Genomic DNA, 24,358 nt, shown 5'->3' on the forward strand with positions numbered 1-24,358 from the left:
AAGACAAACAGGTAAACATGCACAAGGTAGAGTCAGATCATGTTTGTGGGTGACAGCATTTGTCCTGACAGATCCATCTCCGTGGTCTATGATTGTTGCAAGGACTTTGTACATTTTATGGAGATGGCCTCTGTTCCGTTTTGCCTTATCTTGTTTTGATGCTTTCATGCTAATTGCACCTATTTATTAACATTGTACTTTCAGAAGTGTTAGAGCTACCAATTAAGCTGTATTGAAATCAAGTTTGGCTTGAGAGAAACAGGTCAATATCATTTGTTGGATTAGTTCTACTTTTATAGTTCTAAGGTGGATGACTGCTCTGTGGGTAGGCTCTACTTAAAATACTTTTTCTTAAGATTCATCTTTTGGTCCTTTCTAAAAACCGGTGGTTTTCAATTTTGTTTTTAAGTGATTTTATTGGAAACTTCCATTAGGGTTTCAGTATTTGGGATCAGATAAGTAGAGGGTCAGAGTAGGGACCCTGGAACCTGGCTTTCATCCCTAGTAAACTGGGGGTTGTCCGGACCACAGAGCAACATAGCTAGAGAACTGCTGTGAATGAACATTAAGTAATTATCTAGAACATTGTTTTTTCAACTGTTTTCTCATATGCCCTTTCCAGTTACCCAGAGAGAGAGCAGTTACAGACAATTTATGGAGCATATTTAGAACCTGTTCTACATAAAAATCTGAAGAATCATTCCATTTGGGGCTCTTCATCGAAAATTTCTCTCTTAGCGGGATCTATGGTCCAAGTGTATGAGCAGGTATATTTTTACTCCTTTATACTGTCACTGTCATGTCTGTTGGTTTCACTCCCAAAAGACTACCTGTAATGCTGACCTGTGTTGACACTTGGGCTTTCTTTTCATCTTGTAGGTTAGACTTTTCTACTTGAGAGTAAGCTCCCTGAGGGCGGAGACTCTGTGTTGAATTTCCAGCACCATTTCTAACAGATACTCCGTAAATATTGAATGAATGAATCAATGCTGGATGGTTATTCTGTTGTCAAATAAATTTTAGCATATTTAGAATGTTCCTCTTCTTTCCAAACCTGGATCCTTCTCCTGACTTCTATCAGATTCTGTCTTCGAGACTCTAAACCAGAGATGATCTTTGAGGGTTATTTCTTTCTTGTTGCCTCTGAGAAATTTTCTCAAGTTCCTTTATCACTGATGGGGCATCAGTGGGATGGTGCTTGGAAACAGTCAGTAAAGACACAACGGACATTTTTTCAGTACCTTCTTTTCTAGCGCTGGTCCTAGGGACACAGAGATGACTGAATCTCTGTTTTCTGGAATTTTACAGACCAGTGAGGAACCTGGTCACATAAACTATCAATATGGCGTGGTGAGCAGTGTTACAGTGACAATATGTGCAGTCACAGAGATAGTGCAGAAGAGGAAGAGGTAGAGGAAGAGGAAGATAGTGCAGAAGAGGAAGTAAGTGACTTTGTTGTGTGGTAGTTGTCAAGAGGAGGTGAAATGAATTCTGAGTTTGTTTTAAAAGATTTATTTCAGAGAGAGCATATTGGCGGGCAAGGAGGGCATGGAGGGAAAGAAGGACTCTCTAGCAGATTCCATGCTTAGCATGGAGCCTAACGTGGGGCTCTGTCTCATGACCCTGAGATCACAACCTGAGCCAAAATCAAGATTTGGATGCTCAACTGACTGTGCCACCCAGGAGGTCCGAAATGTGATCTGAGTTTTGAAAAATGAAGTTCACAAAGAGGCTGGAGGGGAAAGATCTTCCTAGGTAAAGGGGATAAATAGCATGTGAAAGTTAGGGAAGTGTTTGTGGTAGATGCTTTTTATAGTTACAGAATAGAAGTGGGGAAAGAGAAGTTAGCATTAATTAATTTCTAAATTAATTCAGAAGTGAAGTGATCAAGGCCAGAATGAGAACAACAGTCCTGTCCATGCAGAGGAAGGCATAGACTCTCACTGGTTATATAGCAAGGACTAGCACTTTGGTTCATTAGAAATTCAGTGACTTTCTGAATACAAGATAGCTCTGTAGCTCCTACTACTAGGAAACATATCTTCCCTAGCCCTGTGAGTACCTTGGAATTGCAACCAATGTTTATAAAGCTCGGGTTCATCTTCCTTGAATTCTTCTGCTTAGCAGGCTTTTTAACCTTTTATTTCATTTTTTTATTGGACAGATTTGGCAGTTTGTTGAAGCCTATGAACAACCCCTCTTAGTGTTTTTAAATGGATAAAATGTATAACTAAGGAAATCAGTTCTATTGAAATACAGTTTCTATTCACTGGTAGAAATTGGGCATTCCTGTGAATCTGTGGTAACTGAAAAATTTATAGCATTTTACATTTGGAAATACATTATAAATATATATATAAAGTAGACAGTTTACGGTATTTTCTTTTTCAGGTACGAGCCAAATTTACAGTTGATGATTATAGTCATTATTTCTTTACTCCTTGCATCCTTACCCAATGGGTTCTTGGCTTATTCAGATACGATTTAGAAGGAGGTAAGTTTTGCTTTCATGATTTCAAATTGCTTCTCTTTGGAATGCCACTGTGTGTGTATGTGTGTGTGTGCACGTGTGCATGCATTGTCTATTTTATTTGTAATAGGTATATTAAATGAGTATTGTAATTGGTTATAGTAGCTTAAAAATTAGAATTAAAATATATTAAATTTAAATACTAGTATTAAATTTAAACCTTAATATTAAAACTATAGCAATGTGTTTTTTCTTCTAAACCATTTATGATTGTCACTGTTAAAATTTGATTTGGGGAAAAATAAAATCATTATTCATGTTTAATATGCTTTTTGGAATAAATATTGAGCAACTAGAGATAATAATGCTTAATATATCCTTTAAATTAAACAACTTACAAACTTAACACATTAAATTTTCCCTTTTTTCCCTTTTCTTGTGTTTATCTGATGCCATTCTGACAGTGTGCAGATTCTTATTCTCTGTTTCTTTCTGGTATTATGTTGAAACAGACCGTCTACAAGTTGTTTGAATTTTATTACAACTAAAGAAAATGTTGTCTTTTTTAGGATCCTCAAATCATCCTCTAGATTATGTATTAGAAATCGTAGCTTATGAAGCACGGCGCTTATTTCGTGATAAAATTGTTGGTGCAAAGGAACTTCATTTATTTGACAACATTTTAACCTCAGTGTTTCAAGGAGATTGGGGCTCAGATATATTAGACAATATGGCAGGTAATATAGTTACGGAGTTTATGTAAATATATAAATCCTATGAGAACTGTAAACTTATTTTTCTTACTAATAGCATGATTTCATATTTCTGTGCAAATAAGAGGTTTGGGTAATTTTAATATTGTTGTTACTTTAAGGGCTGCTCTTTACTTTTTGCTAGATTTCAGTAATTATGTTCTGAATAAAATATAGTGACCATAATTGTTTTCTTGGATTCAGGCCATAGGGTTTTATATCTGCAATTCAAAATTATGTTTCCTGAGGGATTTTTACTAATAAAGGTTTTTTTTTAAGCTGTATGTGTGTGAAATTTAAAGATCATTGGGAAAATCCATATTCAATTATAATTAATTTTTGCTTGAGAGTAAATAATATCATTAGGATAGAACTTCTTATGTACTCTTGTCACCAGCTTCACCCACTGTTGTGACAAATAAAGCATAGCACCACTCATTCAAAGCAGCTTTGTTGCATTTGCAACTATTACCACTTAACAACCAGCTGGCCTTTTGAAAACTGCTGTGGAAGTAGTGCATGTAATATGAAAACCATCATGGCAAAAGGACTTTTGATACAAGACTGTAACATGGAAGTATTTCTTAAACCGCTCTCAAGCTGCAAAATGAGTTTCTGTTCTTTTTTTTTAATAAATTAATTTTTTATTGGTGTTCAATTTACCAACATACAGAATAACACCCAGTGCTCATCCCGTCAAGTGTCCCCCTCAGTGCCCGTCACCCACTCACCCCCACCCCCCGCCCTCCTTCCCTTCCACCACCCCTAGTTCGTTTCCCAGAGTTAGGAGTCTTTATGTTCTGTCTCCCTTTCTGATATTTCCCACACATTTCTTCTCCCTTCCCTTATATTCCCTTTCACTATTATTTATATTACACTCAACTGCTGAGCCACCCAGGCGTCCCGAGTTTCTGTTCTATCAGAAAGTAGGCTTCACAAATATTTCATATAGTTTATTCTGTCTGTTGTGTGCTGTCAGATTTGATATTGGCTGCAGCGTCATAAGTTGCATAGGACAAAGGAATCTTGAAGGTGAGAAAGATGTTGAGATTGACAGGAGTTTTCTAGGTCCTGCTTGAGTTTCAGAATTGGGAAATGAGATGAAGAAGCTGAAGTGGGATGAAATGCTAGAGAGCCTTGGCCATAGTTCAGAGTGGGCTTGGTTCTGAGTGAGGGTTTGCCAGTGTGGCCTGTAGCTTTGCTGGCTTTAGTGTGGACAGCTTTCATTTCTTAAATGGCACCATCTTTCTCAGTCTGAGAATTGCCTGAATAGTCTTTCTTCTTGCAAGAAGGTAGCATATTTTTGGGGCATTAGATAGTGTCAGTGACTGATTGGGTACCTGAATTCGCTAGAATTTGTTATCTTTGAGGTCTCCTTTATAGGACTCAATAAATACATGCTTTTTTTCTCTTCACCATTTTACTTTTCAAGGAAAGGTTGCATTTTTTAAAAATACAGGTTTTGATATATGTCATACCCGGGCAAATATGATTTTCAATAGTGGAATATTAATTTATTAAGAAAAAATGTAATCTTGGAAGACTTAAAAATAAGCTAGATACATTCTTATGCTCAAGAAACATGTAATCCAGTGGCAGATACAGATATGAAGCCCTTGCTTACAAAGATAACTATTGTTAATGTGTTTGGATGCCATGAAAATTTGTGTAAGTAGATGGTTAAACTGGTAATTCTAATAGAATGTGAAGTGTTTTACAATTAATATAACTTTTCTGAACATATTTGGGGTAAATGCTAGATACTAGGTTTGTAGAAGAGCTAATTTGGTTTGAAGGAGTTACATAGAAATAAACAAATGAATTTTTTGTTTTGCCATAATTATACATTAACATATGGTTGTAAGAATTCATACAGAGTACATGTACTTCTTACTTGGTTTCTCCTAATGGTAACACCTAGAAAAATTATGGTGGAGCATAACAACCAGGATATTGACATTGATACTGTTAGTACACAGGCTATCACCACATAGATCTATCCTGCTGCCCTTCTATAGCCATAGCCACTCCTCTACAAACCACCAGTCTGTTCTGTATTTCATCTTGCCATTTCAAGAATATTATTTTCATTCAGAATAGTTCCTGGAGTTATACACAGGTGGCTGTGAGTTTCAGTAGTTTGTTCCTTTTTATTTTTATTTTTTAAGATTTTATTTATTCATGAGAGAAGCAGAGAAGCAGAGACATAGGCACAGGGAGAAGCAGGATCCCTTTGGGGAGCCCAATGCAGAACTTGATCCCACAATCCTGGGATCATGACCTGAGCCAAAGGCTCAACCACTTAGCCACCTAGGCACCCCTGTTCCTTTTTATTGAAGAGTGGGTATTCAGATATACTACCATTTCTTGAACTATTTACTTGTTGAAGAGCATCTGGGTTATTTTCAGTCTTTGACTATTAGGAGGAAAACTGCTATAAGCAGTTTATGTAGAGATTTTTGTGTGAACATAAATTTTTGTTTTTCTGGGATAAATGCTCAGGAGTGCAATTGCAGTGATGTAATGTACTTCTGTGCTTGGTTTTAAAACACACTGCTATGCTCTTCTAGAATGGCTGTATCATTTTACATTCCCATCAGCAATATGTGCATAATCCATTTGCTCTGCATACTTACCAGTATTTGTTGTCATTCTTTTTTATTTTAGTCACTCTGATAATTATGTATTGATTGGTCATTGTGGTTTTATTTTGCATTTTGCTGACAGCTAGTGAGCTTTTTGTGTGCTCGCTTGCTATCTCTAAGTCCTTTAAAGTGTGATATCTCTTTGTGTATCTTGCTCATTTTCTAATTGGATGGTTTATCTTTTATTGAGTTTTGAGAGTTCTTTATATACTATAGATACTAGTTTTTTGTTAAATACATGGTTTGCAAATATACTCTTCCACTCTGTTGCTTATCTCTTCATCCTTTTAATAGGATCTCCCACAGGTAAATATTTTATCAAGTACAAGTTAGTATTTTTTTTTTTTAAGGATCTATTGGTGTCAAGTTTAAGAACTCTATTTAGTCCTAGTTCTTGAAGCTTTTCTCCTACATTCTTTCCTAAAAGTTTTATAGTTTTATGTTTTAAGTCAGTGGTCCACTTTGAGTTAATTTATGTATAAAAAGTGAGACATGGGGTCACTTTCTTTGCAAGTGGATGTCCACTTGGTCCAGTGCCATTTATTGAAAAGGGAACTTCTTTTCCTTGAGTTGAAAATTGTTGTATGAATATATTTTTAGGTTCTCTGTTCTGTTCCATCAATTATATGTCTGTCTTTCCACCAGTACCACCCTGTTTTGATTACTTTAGCTACATAAGTCTTGAAATTGGGTAGACTGATTTCTTCTACTTTCTTCTTCTTTTTAAAAATTATTTTAGCTATTTAAGTTCCTTTGGCCTTTCTCTATATATTTTAGAATAATCCTATCTGTAAATAATGTTGCCAAGCCTTGGATAGAAATTGCACTAACTCTATTGGTTGTGGAAGAATTGACATCTTCATTACGTCAAGTCTTCCAATCCATGAACATGACATATCTGTCCACAGATATTTCTTGCTTTCTTTCATCAGTTGTCTAGTGTTCAGTGTTCTAAGTCCTGTAAATATTTTGTTAGATGAACAATTAAGATTTAAGATTTTTTGAGTGATGATAGTGTCTTAAAGAATGGCTGTATCAGGTGAACAAGAGGGGAAGGGCTTTCTAGTCAAGGGAAGAATATGTGGAGTGGATTGCGAAGGGCCGTGATGGGGGTTTGGCTGTTTCTTCTTAGGCAGTGGGAAGCTCTGCAACATGGGAGTGGTAGCACTAGTGAGGGCGGCAGTCACCTCTCTCCTACTACTTCTCTCTAACAGGAAGTGTGGTGCTCAGACACAGGTGTGTGGCGGGTGAGTGTTGAATGAATGAGCATTATGTGTTCATTGTATGTCTGTAGGGTAGGTATGGGACCACACTAGAGCTTGGGAGGCTTGCCAATAGGTGAATAGGTTTTGGTATATAAGTAGTTGATAATTTAATCCACAGAATAAGATTCAGTAATTCAAGGCGAGTGTTTAGGATTAAAGAATAATGGACTGAATTTAGACCCCAGGGAAAATAAAAGCAAGAGGGATAAGCAGAAAACTGAGGAGTAGTGGTTGTGGCTTGATTTGTTTGGTCCTACAGACCTGAGGATACAAGTGTCAGAAGCGTACCAGGTCATGATGGGGCAGGGACCGTGATGGGGATTTGGACTTGGCAGTTCTGGCAGTGTTGTTCCAAAGTACAAGTTTGGTTGTATAGGGAAAGCAGTGGCCAGGGAACAGAGAAGAGCATGAAGCTAAAGCTGCCCTTGAGCAGAGCATGTGGTGAGGAGGACACTTCGTGGAGTCTCCCGACCGACCAAGATCATCCACAGATGATCCTTGTTACAGGGATGCTGCTGTCGATAAATTTAAGGAAAGTGTGTGTGGGGGTTTATTTTCTAATTAAAATTCAGTTAATTTGTCCTTTATTTCAAAATTAAGGCTCCTGATGGTATTCATAAATCTGTGTTCTTTCTCAGAGAGAGTTTTCAGTTTCAGTTGCCAATTTTATATGGAGATTGTGGAGAAGGAGAGGGAAGTAGGGAGAAGCGGCAAAAGGAGAGTAGTGGGGGAAGTAGGAGGAGGATACTTCATTTGGGGAGAGAGATGGAGCGTGCTGACACCACCAGTTACTTTGCAGGGACAGCTTGACATCACAATGTAAGGTCTCTGTGTCTTAACTACAGGCACACCATAGGGGGATTTATTTTCACATTACTGGGGATGATTCTTATTTGGACTGATTAACTAAAAAATAATTTATGAGCCATGTATTTCCTGATGCTGTCATCACAAACAGCACATACTTTTGTCTCTGCAGACAGTTTCTATGTTACCTGGGGAGCCCGACACAACTCTGGAGCAAGGGCAGCCCCAGGACAGCCACTGCCTCCCCATGGAAAACCACTTGGAAAACTGAATTCTGCAGATCTCAAGGATGTTATCAGAAAGGTATAACTTGGGGTACATGGGGGGCTCAGTCAGTGGAGTGTCTGCCTTTGGCTCAGGTCATGATCTCAGAGTCCTGGGATCGAGTTCTGCATCGGGCTCCCTGCTCATGGGGGTGGGGGTGGGTCTGCTGCTCCCTTTGCCATCTGCCCTTTCCCCCTGCTCCTTCTCTCCCTCTCTCACTCATTCTCTCCCTCAAATAAATAAATTTTAAAAATAAAGAGAGAGGTATAATTTGAATCGAGTTTGAATTGGGATTTGTTTATGATTACAGTCATTTAAGAAATATTGTAAGCTTTTCAAGGCAGATGAAGATTATACAACAGGCAGAACCGGTTCTTGTGGGATATAGTTGGTTGTGGTAGATCTAACTAAATGCATGCATACTCATACAGATATGGGTAAGATTGCCAAGGTACGTGTTGGCAGAAGAGAACATCTAGAGTACTGGTGTCCAAGTTTAGTGAGTATTAGAATCACTTTGATAACCAGAACATATTCTGCCTCCTGGGCCCAGCCTGAGGAAGTCCCAGTGCACAGCTTGCACAGGCCCCCAGCTGATGTTGATTATATATGATTGATTGAAATTAATATTTGCTGTGGAAGTGAGTGTGGATTTTATATCAAAAGTTTTCATGCTATGAGTGGAACAGATATTGTGAAGTTTGGTTATGTTGGAAGTTGTTAAGTATGTGAAGTTGAGTTGTCCTTCTCTTGTCTTCACACTATCACACAGTTCCTGGTAGGGCAGAATGCCCACATGTGGGTTTTGGATTCATCCCCACGTGGTACATATTTACTAGAGTTCATATAATTATTTTTTATGGTTTGCACACAGATTTTATTTGAAGCAACTAGTAAAATTTGAGAGTTTTTTTAAAAAAGATTTTATTTATTTATTCATGAGAGATGCAGAGACACAGGCAGAGGGAGAAGCAGGCTCCATGCAAGGAGCCCGAATTTGAGAGTTTTTGAAGGTTTTCTAAGTAACCTACTATCTCTCACTATGTTTTACTCATATTAATGGTGTCCACAGGTATCTGATTATTGTGAGCCCTTGAAGCTGTTTGGTATCACACAAGCTTTCTTCATAGGAAGAGCTGGATTCCTGGTTAGGCTGTGGAGCATGAGATGACATACAGTCACTTAACCCCTTTTGCAGAGCTCATCAAAAATAAAGTCTTAATCTAGATGATTAACATTTTTGTTTCATAATGGTGCGTGTACTAATTATAAAACATTCTTTGTGATTTTTTTTAAAAAGGGCCTTATTCATTATGGACGAGATAACCAGAATTTAGATATTTTACTTTTCCAAGAAGTCCTGGAGTATATGTCTAGGATAGACAGAGTGCTGAGCTTCCCTGGAGGCTCCCTTCTCCTGGCGGGACGCAGTGGTGTCGGGCGTCGGACCATCACTTCTTTGGTCAGTCATATGCATGGAGCAGTGCTGTTTTCTCCAAAGATTTCCAGAGGGTATGAACTGAAGCAGTTCAAAAATGATCTCAAACATGTGAGTCACTCAAATCTTTTGCTTTATCTGGTTTGAAATCACAATTAGTTGTTATTCTCAATGCCTTCAGAGACCATTATGTCTCTGACAGATACAGCAGTGTCTTTAATTTTGATAATTATTTTCCCCATGATTATTAGAAAATTGTATTTTATATACAGATAGGAAAAAGCTGCTTCTTAGGATTTCTAGCTCCGCTGGATTATGAGAGTTTAGGTGGACATGGAAGATGAAAGGACAGAGTTTCTATAGGACATGTGTGGATGTATTTAAAAGTGATCATCTGTCTTAGATGTGAAATCATTAACATTTTCCCTGTTTGTTCATGGACTGGATTTACTTTCCAAACTATGTGGCTGGAGTTTGATTTTTAATTTTGATTACAAAGAAAGAGAAAAGGGAGAAAAGAAATATTTTTTTAACGTAACAAATGGAAGTTTTAAACTGAGCCCTGTGTATTGAATTGTTATGCAGTCCTCTCTTCTCACTATGCAGGTGCTGCATCTTGCCGGGATTGAAGCACAGCAGGTGGTTTTACTCCTGGAGGATTACCAGTTTGTACATCCCACATTTTTGGAGATGATCAATAGCCTTTTGTCTTCAGGCAAGTGAATGATTTGTATTCAAAGAAAAATAATAATGTAAAGATTATTCAAGTAATGTTACCTTGTGTAAAATTGCATTTCAGAGGATATGTGCTATCAGCTTTTACTAAAGGGACATTGGGTTAAACACACTTGGAGCTGGAGAATTGAGAAACCCCATTTTTATAAAATCAGGACATTGAAGAACAGAAAAATGATTATTTTTTTTTTAAGATTTGATTTGAAAGGGAGAGAGCACGAGCAGGAGGAGGAGCAGAGGGTGAAGGAGAAACAGACTCCCCAGTGAGCATGGAACCTGATGTGGGGGTTGATCCCAGGACCCTGGGATTATGACCTGAGCTGAAGGCAGATGCTTCACTGGCACACTCAGGTGCCCCCCAAAATGATGATTAATGTCGGTGAATGTACTGAAAAACTGACTCCTATACTTTTGGTGGGACTGTTGCCTGTTACAGTCTTTTGGGAAAGTTATCAGCCAGTGTTATTTAGCACAGCAGTTCTATTATGTGGAGAAATTTCTATCTACAAGATAATAGAATGAGTATGCGGGGAAATACATAGTATAATTTATAATAAAAAATGTGATAGAACCTCATTGTCCGCCATTAGAGGAATGGTTGAATAATAGCCTGAACATGGATATGTAAGTACAGATACATTGTCAAAGTCTGAGGTCTCATGCTTCCCAAATCATGGTTTGCTCTTAATTGTCTCTTGAGCCACCTGACCTTTTTTGTGGTTTCCTGGAGAGGACACTTGCCGTTTCCCATATCTTTCTTTTCTGGAGGATTCATGAGATTTATTCAGATCTTTTTATGAGTAGTCACTGTTAGAATTGATATGAGGTAACTTAGCTTTAAGCTTGACCAAGATGATTTTGTTATTTAAGTACAAAGTAAACCTTATTAAAAGCAAGTTTCCATGATGTTACTGTTATACCAAATCTTTAGTAAGTGCTTGTTTTGTGTCATGTTAGTGGGCTCTGACATGAAGTAGTCTTTTCTTCAGAATTTAATAGCTATGATAGAAGAAAACATGTAATTTATAATATGAAGTATCTACACTTCAGTGTTGAAATGACTGCAGATGGGCCTCTCGTCATGCAGGTGGCTGATGTGTCTCCCATTCCCGAGTCCTGCAGAGGCAGTGCTGGAGTGGGAGTGGAGGCTTCCAGGGAACCTCTGTTGATTTTCAGGGTGTGTATCCCTGCAGTACTGCCTCAGCTGTCACTAGGTGGAGCCTGCTCCTTATGGCTGAAATAAACTGGTCCACCACATGGACAGCTTTTTGTTGTGATTTTCGTTTTTTGTTTTGTTTGTGAAAGCAAACGTCCAAATAAGCATTAATGTAGTAATTATTGTTTTTCTCTTAAGATAAATTGGCCTTTATTATCAAGTTATAACTGCAAAATTCGTAAGTTAAATTTTACCAATATTTTTAGCAAAAAAGTATTTGAAAAATACTTTCAGAGAAAATAGGCCTTTGTCCCTTTTTTCTATTTCAAATTCTTTTTTTTCCATTTGAAAGTAGTCGTTTATTAACTGACTATATTACAAAAATAATCATGGTAGATACCTTTGTTCATCAATAAGCCTATTGATCTGGTCTTCCCTGTTGCCGGCATCTCCACCTTCTACAAAATGGGTTGTCCTTCTCTTCATTCACACAGAGAAGATAATTTGACAGGCCATAAAAAGGTGTTTGCTTCTTTGAAACATTGTCCAACAGATCTTGTGAATCGGACCTCCATGCAGAAGTTGCCATATTTACCAAGAGATCAGGCAATCTGTGTTATCTTCCTGTTGATCTTGCTGTAACCATGCTTGTAGATCAGAGTCCCTGACTTCAGGGTTGGGTCCCCTCATGCTGTATATGGTTCCACAATCCTTAGCATGTTCACTGAAGCCTTGTTGAGCTTACCAAAGGTGCCATTGAAGATCTGGCAAAGGAGAAGCTGCTACACCTTTTGAACTTTTGGGCTCACACTGTTGATCCTCTGATCTGATGACAAATGCCAGTTTGGGTTCCACAGACAGATGGAAGTTGCCAGCTTTTCTCACCATTCTCAATGCAGTCCTCATCATTCGAATCTCAATTTTCTACATCTGTCTATATTCCTTGTGGGAATGCTCACCTTTTTCATAGATAAGTTTTCTCCTTGCCTTTCAAAGCATCTTTTGGGCAAACTTTTCTCAGATGCTTGATCTTCAGCTCTGCGAAATTCATTTACTTTTTATTAAGGGTTTTTGGCACAGCAGGAACTTCCATCTTCTTCTCTTCTGTACCCTCCATGGTTCCAGCCAGAAAAGAGGAATTCAAATTCATACTTGCTATAGTGGATAGTATGTACATAGAGCTAGCTTTCTTTGCTACATTTAAGGAATCAGAAGTGTCTTGGTATGGCCAAAATTTAGAGAAAGAGCAGATTTGTTTGTGTGTGTGTGTTTGAATATGGACAAGCTTGGTGGGTGGGGAGTGGTCTGGCACCTCTGAGTTGGGTCTAACATGGATCAGGCTGTGATAGGCCCTCTGTGAATTCACTACCTTGGAGTTGTAGCATAAGGATTTTCACTTAATCTTACTGTTTCTTGCAACCTTTAAATATATTGGCCTAACAGACCTGTTATGTGCCAGTCCCAGTTCTAAATACTGGATTTATAGTGGTGAATAAGACATAGTCCAGCCCCTATCAAATACTTGTAGTCTTAATCCATTGTGATTTGCCTTTCATCATTCTGTTGCTGAGTGGCAGGCCACGGACTAGTTCTGTACAGGCTCACTTATTCATTCATCTAATATATATTTATCCTCCAAATACTTTGCTAAGTTTGTTCTAAGGTTAATATTGAACCTGATCAAATATTTGGCCCTTGGGAATTCAGAATCTAACTGAGCAGGAAAGGAAAAGACTTCATTTATGGTTACTTGATGCAATAAATGCTTAACAGTGATATGTTTAGATGTGTGAAAGAGAAAGAGTGCTTTCCTCAGTGCACAGGCAGTCAGTAGAGGCTCCTGGGTGTGGCAGTCAGCACAGCAGTGTCTCAGGGTCGATGGTCATTCTTGGGGGGAGGTAGAGGTCAGAGGAAGACTGCGCGTATAAATCCCAGGAAGGAGGAGTATTCTATTATATTTATGGAACAGGAAGATGTTCACTGAGGCTGGAATACGAGGTCTTATGTGGAGGGGTAGAGAGAAACTGGAAAGACAGGTGCGCGGTTAAATGACCTCCTGTCATTCATGGCTTGCTTAGGAGTTTGAGTTTTATCAAATGAAGGCGACAGAGGTAAATTTGTGAGTAATATGATAGGGTTGTGATAGGATTTTTGGAAAGAGGCTGAGTAAGAGGAGACTGACAAAAAGTAGAAAAAGTATTGGGGACCTAAAAAGTGTTTGAATTAGGGTGATGTGGCTAAAATTCACAAGAAGCACCATGTTCCATAGGTGAAGTTCCTGGACTTTATACCCTCGAAGAATTGGAGCCTTTGCTGTTGCCTCTTAAAGATGAAGCTTCTCAGGATGGTTTTTTTGGACCTGTCTTCAATTACTTTACATACAGTAAGTAACTATATTGAATCCATCAATTCAAACTCTGGTTCATGTGAAATAAATACCATCTAATTTGCTATATTTTCTAATTAGGTTGCAGAATTATCTTAAATCTTGGGTCTATTTGGTAATTTTATTCTTTTTTATGGTGCTTTGGAAAGCTAACCTGTAGTAAAAGCATGTTAACAATTTTAGCAAGAGGGAAGGATGAAAGTGTTTGAATGTTCCTTGGAATATTTACTTTGCTGCCTTTGTTTTCACATGTTAAAACTAGTGTTTAGAACGCCCTGTCTCAGAAGATTATTGAACTGTTTCAGTTTTGCCAGACTCTATAGTTTCTTCTGGCTCAACAACTCTCTTTGATCACAGAAGCAGCTTTATGTGCACTGCAAATACCTAACATGGAAGAAGTGACTATTAGGCACTAATGATACCATCCCAACATTACTGCTACACTTCTCTCCTTTTTGTCCCTAAGAGAACATCTATTGTTGACATAGAGAAAGTGGTTAAAGAGCTACCCCCCCCCCTTAAATTCACAAGGAAACTACCACATGTCTAAGAAACACATCCTCCCAATGTTGTTAGAGACATTTCAGAACACAGGAAGTTGAAGCAAAGTTTCCAGATTCCTTTTTATGAAGGGAAAATAATACTGATATTGAAACAGGAAAAATACATTTCTCCTAAAGGAAAATTGGAGATCAGTTTGCTTGTGAATATTGAAACCAAAATCCTTGAAAGAAAAATTGCCAGGTAGAATCCAGTATCACATTTGAGGAGGAACACACAAAACAGCAGTGTGTTGATGACACTTACCTCTTCTGGATTCCATCTGTGTCTTTTCTCTTAGCATATGCACACACACACATGCACACACAGATGCATGTACAAGCGCAGACATACGTGTGCACACATGCACACCAGTACTATAAAAATAACTATAATATTGTTTAATGGCTGTACCATTTCATTTTAGAAAATTTTAAACTCATAGAAGCAGACCATATATAGATTTCCCCAGTTGTTATTTTTGTGATGTCCATGATAATTTTTTTTTTTTTTTAGGAATTCAGCAAAACTTGCATATTGTCTTGATAATGGATTCTGCAAATTTAAACTTCATAATAAACTGTGAGAGCAATCCAGCTTTGCATAAGAAATGCCAGGTGTTGTGGATGGAGGGTTGGTCAGATAGCAGCATGAGGAAAGTAAGTTTCACATTTAAGTGTGGAAATGAAAAGTAGCATATTTTCTTTTTGAAGTTACATATTTTCCTGACTTTGCTTTGGTGTTTGTTATATTACTTTAATTGTGACGCTGAACATAGATGTTTGAAAACCTCTCTTTAGCTCTTGTATGACATTTTAGTTGAGTTGAACTAAAGGAGATTATGTTGAAGATTATGTTCATAATTAAGGATTACAGAGGTATTTATTATACTTAAAAAATTTTATTCATTAGCCTGTCCTAGACTAGCTTAAAATGGAAGCATCACAGCAATAATTTTAGCCATTTTTTTAATTAAAAAAAAAAAGAAATCTTTTGAAAAACATCTATCAGTGCTACGTGTTGGGAGGGGGATGTGTTTAAAGTGTGTACCATCCTAACTGGAAGCCTCTTACATTGCTTTGTTTGATAAATAATACTTTTCACTATTGTCTCTTTGAATGATGTTTATATTCTCAAGCATTGTTTTTTTCCATTTTTGTGTAATAGAGATACAGACTATTGCCTATCATGAATCAGAGGGATAAGAGACAAGGTTTTACAGATGAGATGATATTTTAGTTAGATTTCAGCAAGTAGATAAAGGGCAGGAAAATCATTCTGGTCTTAAGAAGCCACATGAGCAAGAGGCTTCACTAAGAAGTAATTGGGTCTCTAATGTGTGCCACTGTTCTGTATGTTGGTGTTAGAGCAGCGAAAAAGCAGACAAAAGTCCCTGACCTCATGGAATTTACATGGTTTTGGGGGATCACTGGGGTTGAATGCTTTCTTCATGGAGATCCTGAGATGACAGCATGCCTGGTGATTCTGAGGGTCAGCAAGAAGCCATTTCAGTTACAGTGTGATTCCAAGGGAGAGTAGTTGGGTGTGAGGTCAGGGAAGTAAGAGGACAACAGTTAGGATGGGGCTTTATAGACCTTTCTAAGGATTTTAGCTTTTCCTGGGAACAGGTGAGGGAACCTTTGGAAGTTTATAAACAAAACTGCTGTAATGTTGTAATGGGATTACTTTGGCTTCCAGGTTGAGAATAGAGGCTAGAAGGTAAGAGTAGAATTAGTTACAAGCTGTTGAATTCAAGTAGAGAGAAGGATGGTGTATATTAGGGAAGGAGTAGTGGAGGCACTGACAAGTGGTTGGATTCTGGATATGTGTTACTATAGAAACAACGGAATTTTGCTGACAGATTGTACTGAGCTGTAAAAGGAGATGAGGATCCAGGATACTGTCAAGTATGTTGGCTCGAGTCTATCAGCAGAGAATGGGAAGACTGAGGAAAGCATTTCAAGAGGAGGATATGAGGCCTTCGGTCTTAGATGTGTTAAGTAGAGATGTCAGACATCCAAGTTGCAGGGCTGAGAAGGCAGGCATCTGGATATAGAAGAGTGGAGTTTGGTGGAAAGAAAGGCCAGGTATTCAGGATAAAACATTGGGAATTATCAGAGTATAGGAGTATGTAAAGTGACGAGAATGAAGGACATTGTCAAGGAAGGAGCATTAACAGCAAGGGGAAGGGATTCAAAGACTGAACTCTGGGGCTCCTCAACATTAAGAGAGTGACATGAAGAAGAGGGAACAGCAAGGGACACTGAGAAGGAGCTGCTGGGGAAAAAAGAGGAAAACCAGCAGAGCGTGAAGACAAGCCAAGTCTAGAAGCCAAGAAAAGACTGTGTTCATAGTAGTAAGGGATGATGAACTGTACACATGCACATATATGAGGCCTCGGAGGTGATTGTTGGCTCCAGCAACATGGAGGTCATTCGTGATCTGATAAAGTGGTTTTAGTTAGTGGTTGCCATATTGGAATGTGTTCAGAATGAATAAGAAGAGGGTTGGAGAGAGTGAATGTGGTCACCTCTTGTGAGGAATTGTGTTAAAGTAGAAGAGAGAAATGGATTAGTAGGAAGGAAGTAGGTAAATATAATGCTTTTAAAAATTTTTTTTAAAAAATTAAAAAAAATTAAGATAGGACATACTATTGTATGTTCATGTACTGTTGGGAATGCAAAAGAGGAAACAAAAATATTTGAAAGTCAGGGAAACATGTCACTGGTGCACGAGTGAGGGGTTAGGGACTGGCCTTTGCATGGAGAAGGGAAACCGCATCCGTTACAAAGGCAAAGAAAGCGGAGTACAGAGGCCCAGGTGCAAGTAAGTGGGCAAGTATGGTAATGGGAAGAGCTGGACAGTTTTCTGACTGCTTCTGTTTCCTCAGCAAAAGGAAGGAAGATGATGAGTTGAGAGAAAAGCTGAGGGAAGAATTGTGGAGTCCTGGAGGGATGGAAGAAGATATACAGAGTAGTTTGGAAGAGTGAAAGAGAGGAAGGCTAAGGAGAAAGGGGGGTATGAAGGCTGGGGGGCATAAAGGTTGGTGTGAGGTAGCAGTCAGGAAGGTCAGCATTTGGCCAGAATTGGGGCTTTGCTACTTGAGTATGACCAATTGAGTTAGGGCCACAGAGTTGAGGAATTATGATAGGGAGAATGGTGAATGGCAGTGTGGAGATGTTCCAGTTAATAGATCGCAGGTCTTGGTGGAGCGTGAGGCTGATTGACCTTATAAAGGAGACAAGCTGGGGGTAAGTGGGGTATCTGTGAGTGAGATGATGGAATTATTTTAGTTATCGTTAGTGACAGTTTGAGGTAGGGTGTGATTGGCTGAGGAAAAGGTGGTGGAGGAGGCAATAAATAGGAGAGGTGATGGTATTAGTAGGCATTAGGAGCATTAATTTGCCATTTTTATTTCGGGTGGGGAAATGGAAGTAAAAAGAAGTGGGACCAGTCCAGCCAGGAGCACTGTGCTGATGGGCGGTGGTGTATAGGGGTAGACCATTATTTTGTCACCAAGCTTTATTGAGATATAATTGACAAATACAAATTGTACATATTTAATGTGTACAATGTGATGTTTTGGTATATGTATATGTTGTGAGATGTTTACCACAATCAAACTACTTGACATAAGGGGTAGACTATTTCAAAGAAAGCGAGTTTCCTAAGAAAAAATTTCAATTGATTTGGAAGGATAAATTTAAAATATTCTTACAGATGCTCAAGTGTTTTAACAGAAATCATTGAAGATGTTTGAGGAAAAAAAAACATACTCTGTGGTCAAGAACCATGGCACTTCCAGATTCTTCATCAGTGAAAGGGGTCTTTTGTCTGATTTTTTTTTTTTTTGATATTGTGTTTAATCTGGGAGATTCTGAAATTGAGACTTTGACCTGCCCACCAGATTACTTGTGTTTCCTGTTGCAAAAATGTCAGAGTTCTACTATAATTTTTTTCTTAAGAAACTAAGAATATTTTACTTTTTTTTTTGTATATTTAAATTAGTACTCTTATTAGACTGTCATACTTTTCATCATAATAATATGTTTTTGAAACTTGATTTTCTTATTTCTGATAGTGGTAAAAACCTAGCAGTAGCCTGACAACAGATAGTTTGTAGGATTATCAATTGTGAAATTGTTAATTTCCGGTTGTGGAATTACTTTCATTTACTTTTAGTTATTTCTCAAGAAAGCTTAGAATCTTTACTATCCCTTTATGCAAAGATGTCAAATAAAACTTTTTATTTTTCTCGTTGAATGACTTTAAATGGTACTTGTGATTATTTTCTAATTCAGTCTAAACCGGGATCGCCCTCATTTCACATGGTCTAATCATTTTTCAAGTGAGGTGTTATCACCAATTTGCAGTCAATTAATGGTTGTTGTATGTCAAAATCTTGTCTAGGGAATAATGTCTTCTGAAGATGGATATATTCCTTATTTTTCTTAGACTGGTAATACACCTAGAATTTTTTTTTTAACCTCTGACACTGGGTTTATTTGAACTTTTTCATACTAAGTTGTGGTTTGAAGAAGTGCTTTTCCTGTTTTAGATACCCGAAATGTTATTCAGTGAAACAGATGGTGAAGAGAAGTATAGCGATAAAAAAAGGAAAGAAGAAAAGAAAAAAAGCTCAGGTATTTGGATGAAATTGTCTTGGTAAAATAATTGCCATTTTCTGATGTTATAGATTAATTAAGGATTCACAGTGATTATGAATTTGAATAATGATTAACATGAATATTTCTTTAAGATTTATTTATTTATTAGAGAGAGAGAGAGAGAGAGAGCATGAGTAGGAGGGCCAGAAGGAGAGGGAGAGAATCCCAAGCCAACTCCTCACTGAATGTGGATCTGGATGCTGGGCTTGATCCCGACCCTGAGCCAGAATCAAGAGTCAGTGGCTCAATCTACTGAACCACCCAGGCTCCCCCTAACGAATGTTTCTTTTAATGAAAACTAAATTAAAGCTGTATTTATAAACCCATGTTTATGTCAGTTTATATAGGACCTAACTCATTATTGTTTACATTTAAGAAGTTAAATATATTTTTGACCCAGATGATTGTATGTTCTGCTTACATTGTCTGGGGTCTTTGACTTGAAGGCTAAACTTTTCATATTAGTTTTCACTTTTCACTTAGCACAAAACTGATACATGAAAAAGGTTTATGGTGTTCTTTGAGTGTGGACGTAATATTTTCTTAATTATACTCTTATTTTTTCCAGTTCCGAATTAATTTTCAATGTGGTCTTTTTTTAAATATAGCACATTCATTAATTTATGTATCTCACCATCTAGTCACCAAATAGTTATCGAACTTGTTTTACCTTAGGTAGTGGGCAGGATCCTAGAGATGACTTAGAGCTCATAGTGTTGTGGAGAAAAGCAAGAATTAAGTTCTATATCAGCATAAACTCTGATATGGTGAGATAAATGATGGTGGGAGTTTTGGGGAAGTGCCTTTTGAAAGTGAGACCACTGACTGGTGGATGTTACAGCAGACAAGCATTTTGGGGAAGGGTATTCTGGCTACTAAAGTGACTAACAGGGAAAAGGCTCAGAGAAATGGGTATTTCACTGGATCTGTAAGCAGCCCAATGGCTAGAACATGTTCTTGTAAGCAGTTAAGTACTGGATGACGAGGACAAGACAGGTTGGGTCCATCCTTTTCCTCAGTTACTGGAAAATAGGTTGGGTGTAGGGAGAAGCCAAAGGTGATGAGACTGCTGTGGAAGGCCACTGCAGTAATCCAAGAGGACAAATGGACTTGGGGTCCCAGGAAGCATCTGAAGGGGCGCCTGAGTTACATGATGGCCATGACACGCAAAGAAGGAGGACGCAAGGACATGTCTCAGGGTTCTGGCTTAGAACATTAATTAGAAGTTGACTTTATTGACCGAGGTAGAGAATATGGAAGAAAATAGATGGAGGTGATGAGAGGAAGATAATGTGCTTAGTTACGGATGTGTGGCATCCTATGTGAACTGACTCATTTTTTGGCCTGTTTTTTGCTGTGTCAAATGAGAATGTTTCTGTGTTATTTGGTTTGGCATTTATTTTCCATTCAAGCAGCTTTTATTGTGCTTACTTCTGAATTACATGTAGTTCTAACTAATATATGTCATGACAATCTGTAGATTTATCTTTCTTGCAGCAATAAAAGTGTTCAGAGGAAATACGTTATAGTGAACAGGTAGAGACCACTGAAATTAAATAATTCAAATTCATAGGGAATGTGGGAGCTGTGAATAGATGTCTAGGAATACCTGTATACCTTTATGCAAAGATGATACCTCATATTTTTAGTTCTAGGTAGAAGTATCTGGTATAGAAGTAGTTAAGATGATTTTTCTCTGATTCACAATGGATCATGTGTATATTAAGTTGTTTCTTTTTTCTCTTTCTAGTTGATCTCGATTTTCTGAAATCATTTTTATTAATCCATGAATCTTGTAAAGCATATGGTGCTACACCAAGCCGATATATGACCTTTTTACGTGTGTATTCTGCCATTAGTAGCAGCAAGAAAAATGAACTATTAAAAAGACAAAGTCATTTGCAGGTACAATATTGGTAATCTCTAATTATTTTACTTCTCTATGGAAACAAGGGTTATGTATATCACAATCCATTGCCTGTGCCATGTATTTGGTATAAATGAGTACCGTATTATATGCCTTAAAACAGTCTCACCTACCAATATGGCTCAGTAGGCATAGTAATGGTTTTGTAATTTTTATTTAGATTCAATATTTTTTTTCTTCACTGGGTGGTATTTATGTGCTTTTGATAGTTTATGATCTTTAAAAGTTTCTGTAACATGAAAACATTTTCAGAAATTCAGAAATGTCTATTAATTAAAATGTATCTAAGACTAAACTTTATAATAACCTTTAAAATTAAAATTATACTTTATAAAATAATACTTTTATCCATGTCACCTGGTACATTATGAACAGTTGTCTTTCTACATTTCTGTGATTATAGAGCTTCAACTTAAATGTGGCATTAAAGGCCAGCCGTGGAAGTTGTCTGAGAGCATTTCCTCTGCAAAGTCAGTGTCATAAACTAGGATCCATCCTAATAGACAATGTCATCTTTATCACTCTAATGGTTCACTTTCACCCATAGCAAGCCACTGACTATATGTGTTTTGGGAAGGTCATTTTCCTGATTTGGTTCTCTCTGTGGTGCTGTGGGTAAATTACTTAAACTTGTTGACTTGAGACTTAATTGAGTTAGTTGTGAGAGTATTAGATAAAATACATATACACATATGTATTTTATGTAGCAACATAAAATTGCTCAGTAAATATTGGTTATATTCCATTTTGCCATTACTGTCTTCCCAGATCTTCTCATTTGTTAGTGACAAAAACCCAACTCCTATTACAGAAGAGGAGGAATATTTTTCATGTCCATTCCTTGCATTATTCATGGGCAGTGGGATAGGGTGCCATACTGGCCTGCCCAGGGTCAAATACCCACCCAAAGAATAGGTAGCCCACCAGAACCGTATGTGAGGCAACCTCCTATAAAAAAAAGGTAGACACTGGATGTACAGAACCAAGGTATGTCCAGTATGAAAGAGTAGTCAGGGAGGCTGAAAAATGGAAAAGCTTTAAGTTTTTCCTTGTTTTCTGTTTTCTCTCTCATAGAATGCAGTGGATAAAAATCATGATCTTTAAGCTCTCAAATATGTGTTGATCTGTTTAGCTTTACTGACGCTTTAAAATCCGTGTTTCCTTTATGCATCTGTGGTGTCTTTTACTACCTCCTAATGGGTGTACAGTTGAATAAGTCATTATGATTAGCAGTAAGGAAAAACCCAAGGCCACATGCAAGTGTTTGATGTGTACACACTTAGTTATTCCTGGATGCTTTCTTATAGATTTTATTTACCGTGTGTGTATAAAATTCCTTTTTAAATTGTTAGCTAATTTTACTGATACAGGCTGGTGTGTCTAAACTGAATGAAGCTAAAGCTCTTGTGGATGAGCTGAACAGAAAGGCTGGAGAACAAAGTGTATTACTTAAAACTAAGCAAGATGAAGCTGATGCGGCCCTTCAAGAGATCACAGTGTCAATGCAGGTAATGTTTTAAGAGAGCACAGAAATGTAGCCAGTAGGGAGACTGTTGATGCCTGATTATGTGGAAAAATTACATTTTTACATATGTGGATTTAAAAAATCTCTTTTGTCTGTGCTGAGTCAAACTGGTGGTATTAAGTACTTGAGCTTTGTGGAAGAGCATAGATTTTTTCCCATGTTATTCTAAAATCATAGTTATAGTCTTCTCAATTCACCATTTACTAACTCAGTCTAAACCCTATAAATATACAAATATAAACATTTTAAGTGGATATAGGTTTGTCTGTAAGCAATTTTGTTTACCCTCTGCTAGTTGATATTTCCTTTTATTTTTCTTAAACTCATCTCCTTCAGGCTTCAAGGATTTTTTTCACCTGTCTTTAATATTCTCAAGATTTACAAAAGAAGCATTTTACTTATGCTTTCATGATATTTTAATATTTTGATTATACCTACTCTTTGCCATTGTCCTTCCTTTATCGAACCTTTCTGAGGAGATTTCTTTGACATCCTTCCCTGCCCAGGTCACGTGCTCTGCCTGAGCCCTCTCAGGATGCACTTGCCGGTGCTTCTGTGCTGACCCCCCATGTTCCTTTCTTCATCCTTCAGCCCTGCTCTCTCCGAGTTTCAGACTCAAATCCCCAGTGGTCTGCTTAGAAGTCTCATGAACATTATGGCTGGGTTGTATTCTTTGTGTTTCCCACATCTTTATCCATTCATCAATTGGTAGACACTTGGGCTCTCTCCATAGTTTGGCTATTGTTGATAATGCTACTATAAACACATGGGTACAGGTGCCCCCTTTGGATCTGTACTTTTGTATCCTTTGGGGTAGATACCCAGTAGTACAATTGCTGGATGATAGGGTAGCTCTATTTTTAACTTCTTGAGGAAACTCTACACTATTTTCCAGGGTTGTTGCACCAGTTTGCATTCCCAAAAACAGTATAAGAGGGTTTCCCTTTCTCCACATCCTCACCGACATCTGTAGTTTCCTTTATTATTGACAATGTAGCTAATTATTCAAGACAGAACTTACAAATTATATTAGACTTATGTTCTCTCAATCCCTACCTTTAATGAATCGCTAAATCCTGTTACTTTACCTCCTTGATTATGTCTCGTATGTGTTTCTTCATCTTCATGTTGGTGACTGTTAACCTTACTGCAAGTCTAATACCTCTTCTAATTAAATTAACTTCAATATTTATTAGGCTAATGTATAAATCTCATTAAAAGCAAGTGGCACAAATACTCAAAGTAATAAGATTGGAAGGAGTATGATTTAAAAACTTACTGTTGAACTATAGTGATCAAGGCACTGTGATACTGGTGTAGTGAGAGCCAGATCCTTGGAACATTATGGCGTTCAGAAATAGACATGTACATAGTTGATTTTATACAAAATGGAGATTTTATACAAAATTTTATACAATTAAATGGGGTAAGGGTAGTATTTTTTAAAAATGGTATTTGAATATGCATGTAGAGGAAAAAATGATCTTTATTCTTGTACAAAAATTAACTGAATATGAGTCATAGATCTAAATGTACAGCATAAAATTATAAAACTTTGGAAGAATACAGGAGAAAGTGTTTATGATGTTGGATGAGACAAAGATTTTTTAGGTGTGATATCAAAATAGAAGAAGAAAAGTTAATGAATTGGACTCTATTGAAATTAAGCACTTATGCTCTGTTAAGTAAGTCTGAAGAAAATTAAAAGGCAAGTCACGGACTGGGAGAAATTATTTACAAAACATAAATTTGATAAATAATTTGCCTCCAGAATATACAGA

The 24,358-nt window shown here is 37.4% G+C and overlaps 1 protein-coding gene across 9 annotated transcripts in view; it reads left to right on the forward strand.

Annotated features, from left to right (window-relative positions):
- Positions 1-24,358, forward strand: part of DYNC2H1 (dynein cytoplasmic 2 heavy chain 1) — a 339,457-nt gene that overhangs the window by 74,288 nt on the left and 240,811 nt on the right. For all 9 annotated transcript variants that reach the window (XR_013376718.1, XM_077893274.1, XM_077893273.1 and 6 more), the window contains exons 45-55: positions 623-767; positions 2,392-2,494; positions 3,040-3,207; positions 8,112-8,242; positions 9,504-9,752; positions 10,248-10,356; positions 13,802-13,915; positions 14,975-15,117; positions 19,017-19,101; positions 20,876-21,030; positions 22,423-22,560. Coding sequence is in view for 8 of the 9 variants with exons in the window: in XM_077893274.1 (XP_077749400.1) it covers positions 623-767; positions 2,392-2,494; positions 3,040-3,207; positions 8,112-8,242; positions 9,504-9,752; positions 10,248-10,356; positions 13,802-13,915; positions 14,975-15,117; positions 19,017-19,101; positions 20,876-21,030; positions 22,423-22,560 (1,540 nt within the window). In the remaining variant the exon portion in view is untranslated. The remainder of the gene's footprint in view (positions 1-622; positions 768-2,391; positions 2,495-3,039; positions 3,208-8,111; positions 8,243-9,503; positions 9,753-10,247; positions 10,357-13,801; positions 13,916-14,974; positions 15,118-19,016; positions 19,102-20,875; positions 21,031-22,422; positions 22,561-24,358) is intronic.

Source organism: Canis aureus, chromosome 3 (assembly GCF_053574225.1).
Source record: "Canis aureus isolate CA01 chromosome 3, VMU_Caureus_v.1.0, whole genome shotgun sequence".
Taxonomy (NCBI): Eukaryota; Metazoa; Chordata; class Mammalia; order Carnivora; family Canidae; genus Canis; species Canis aureus.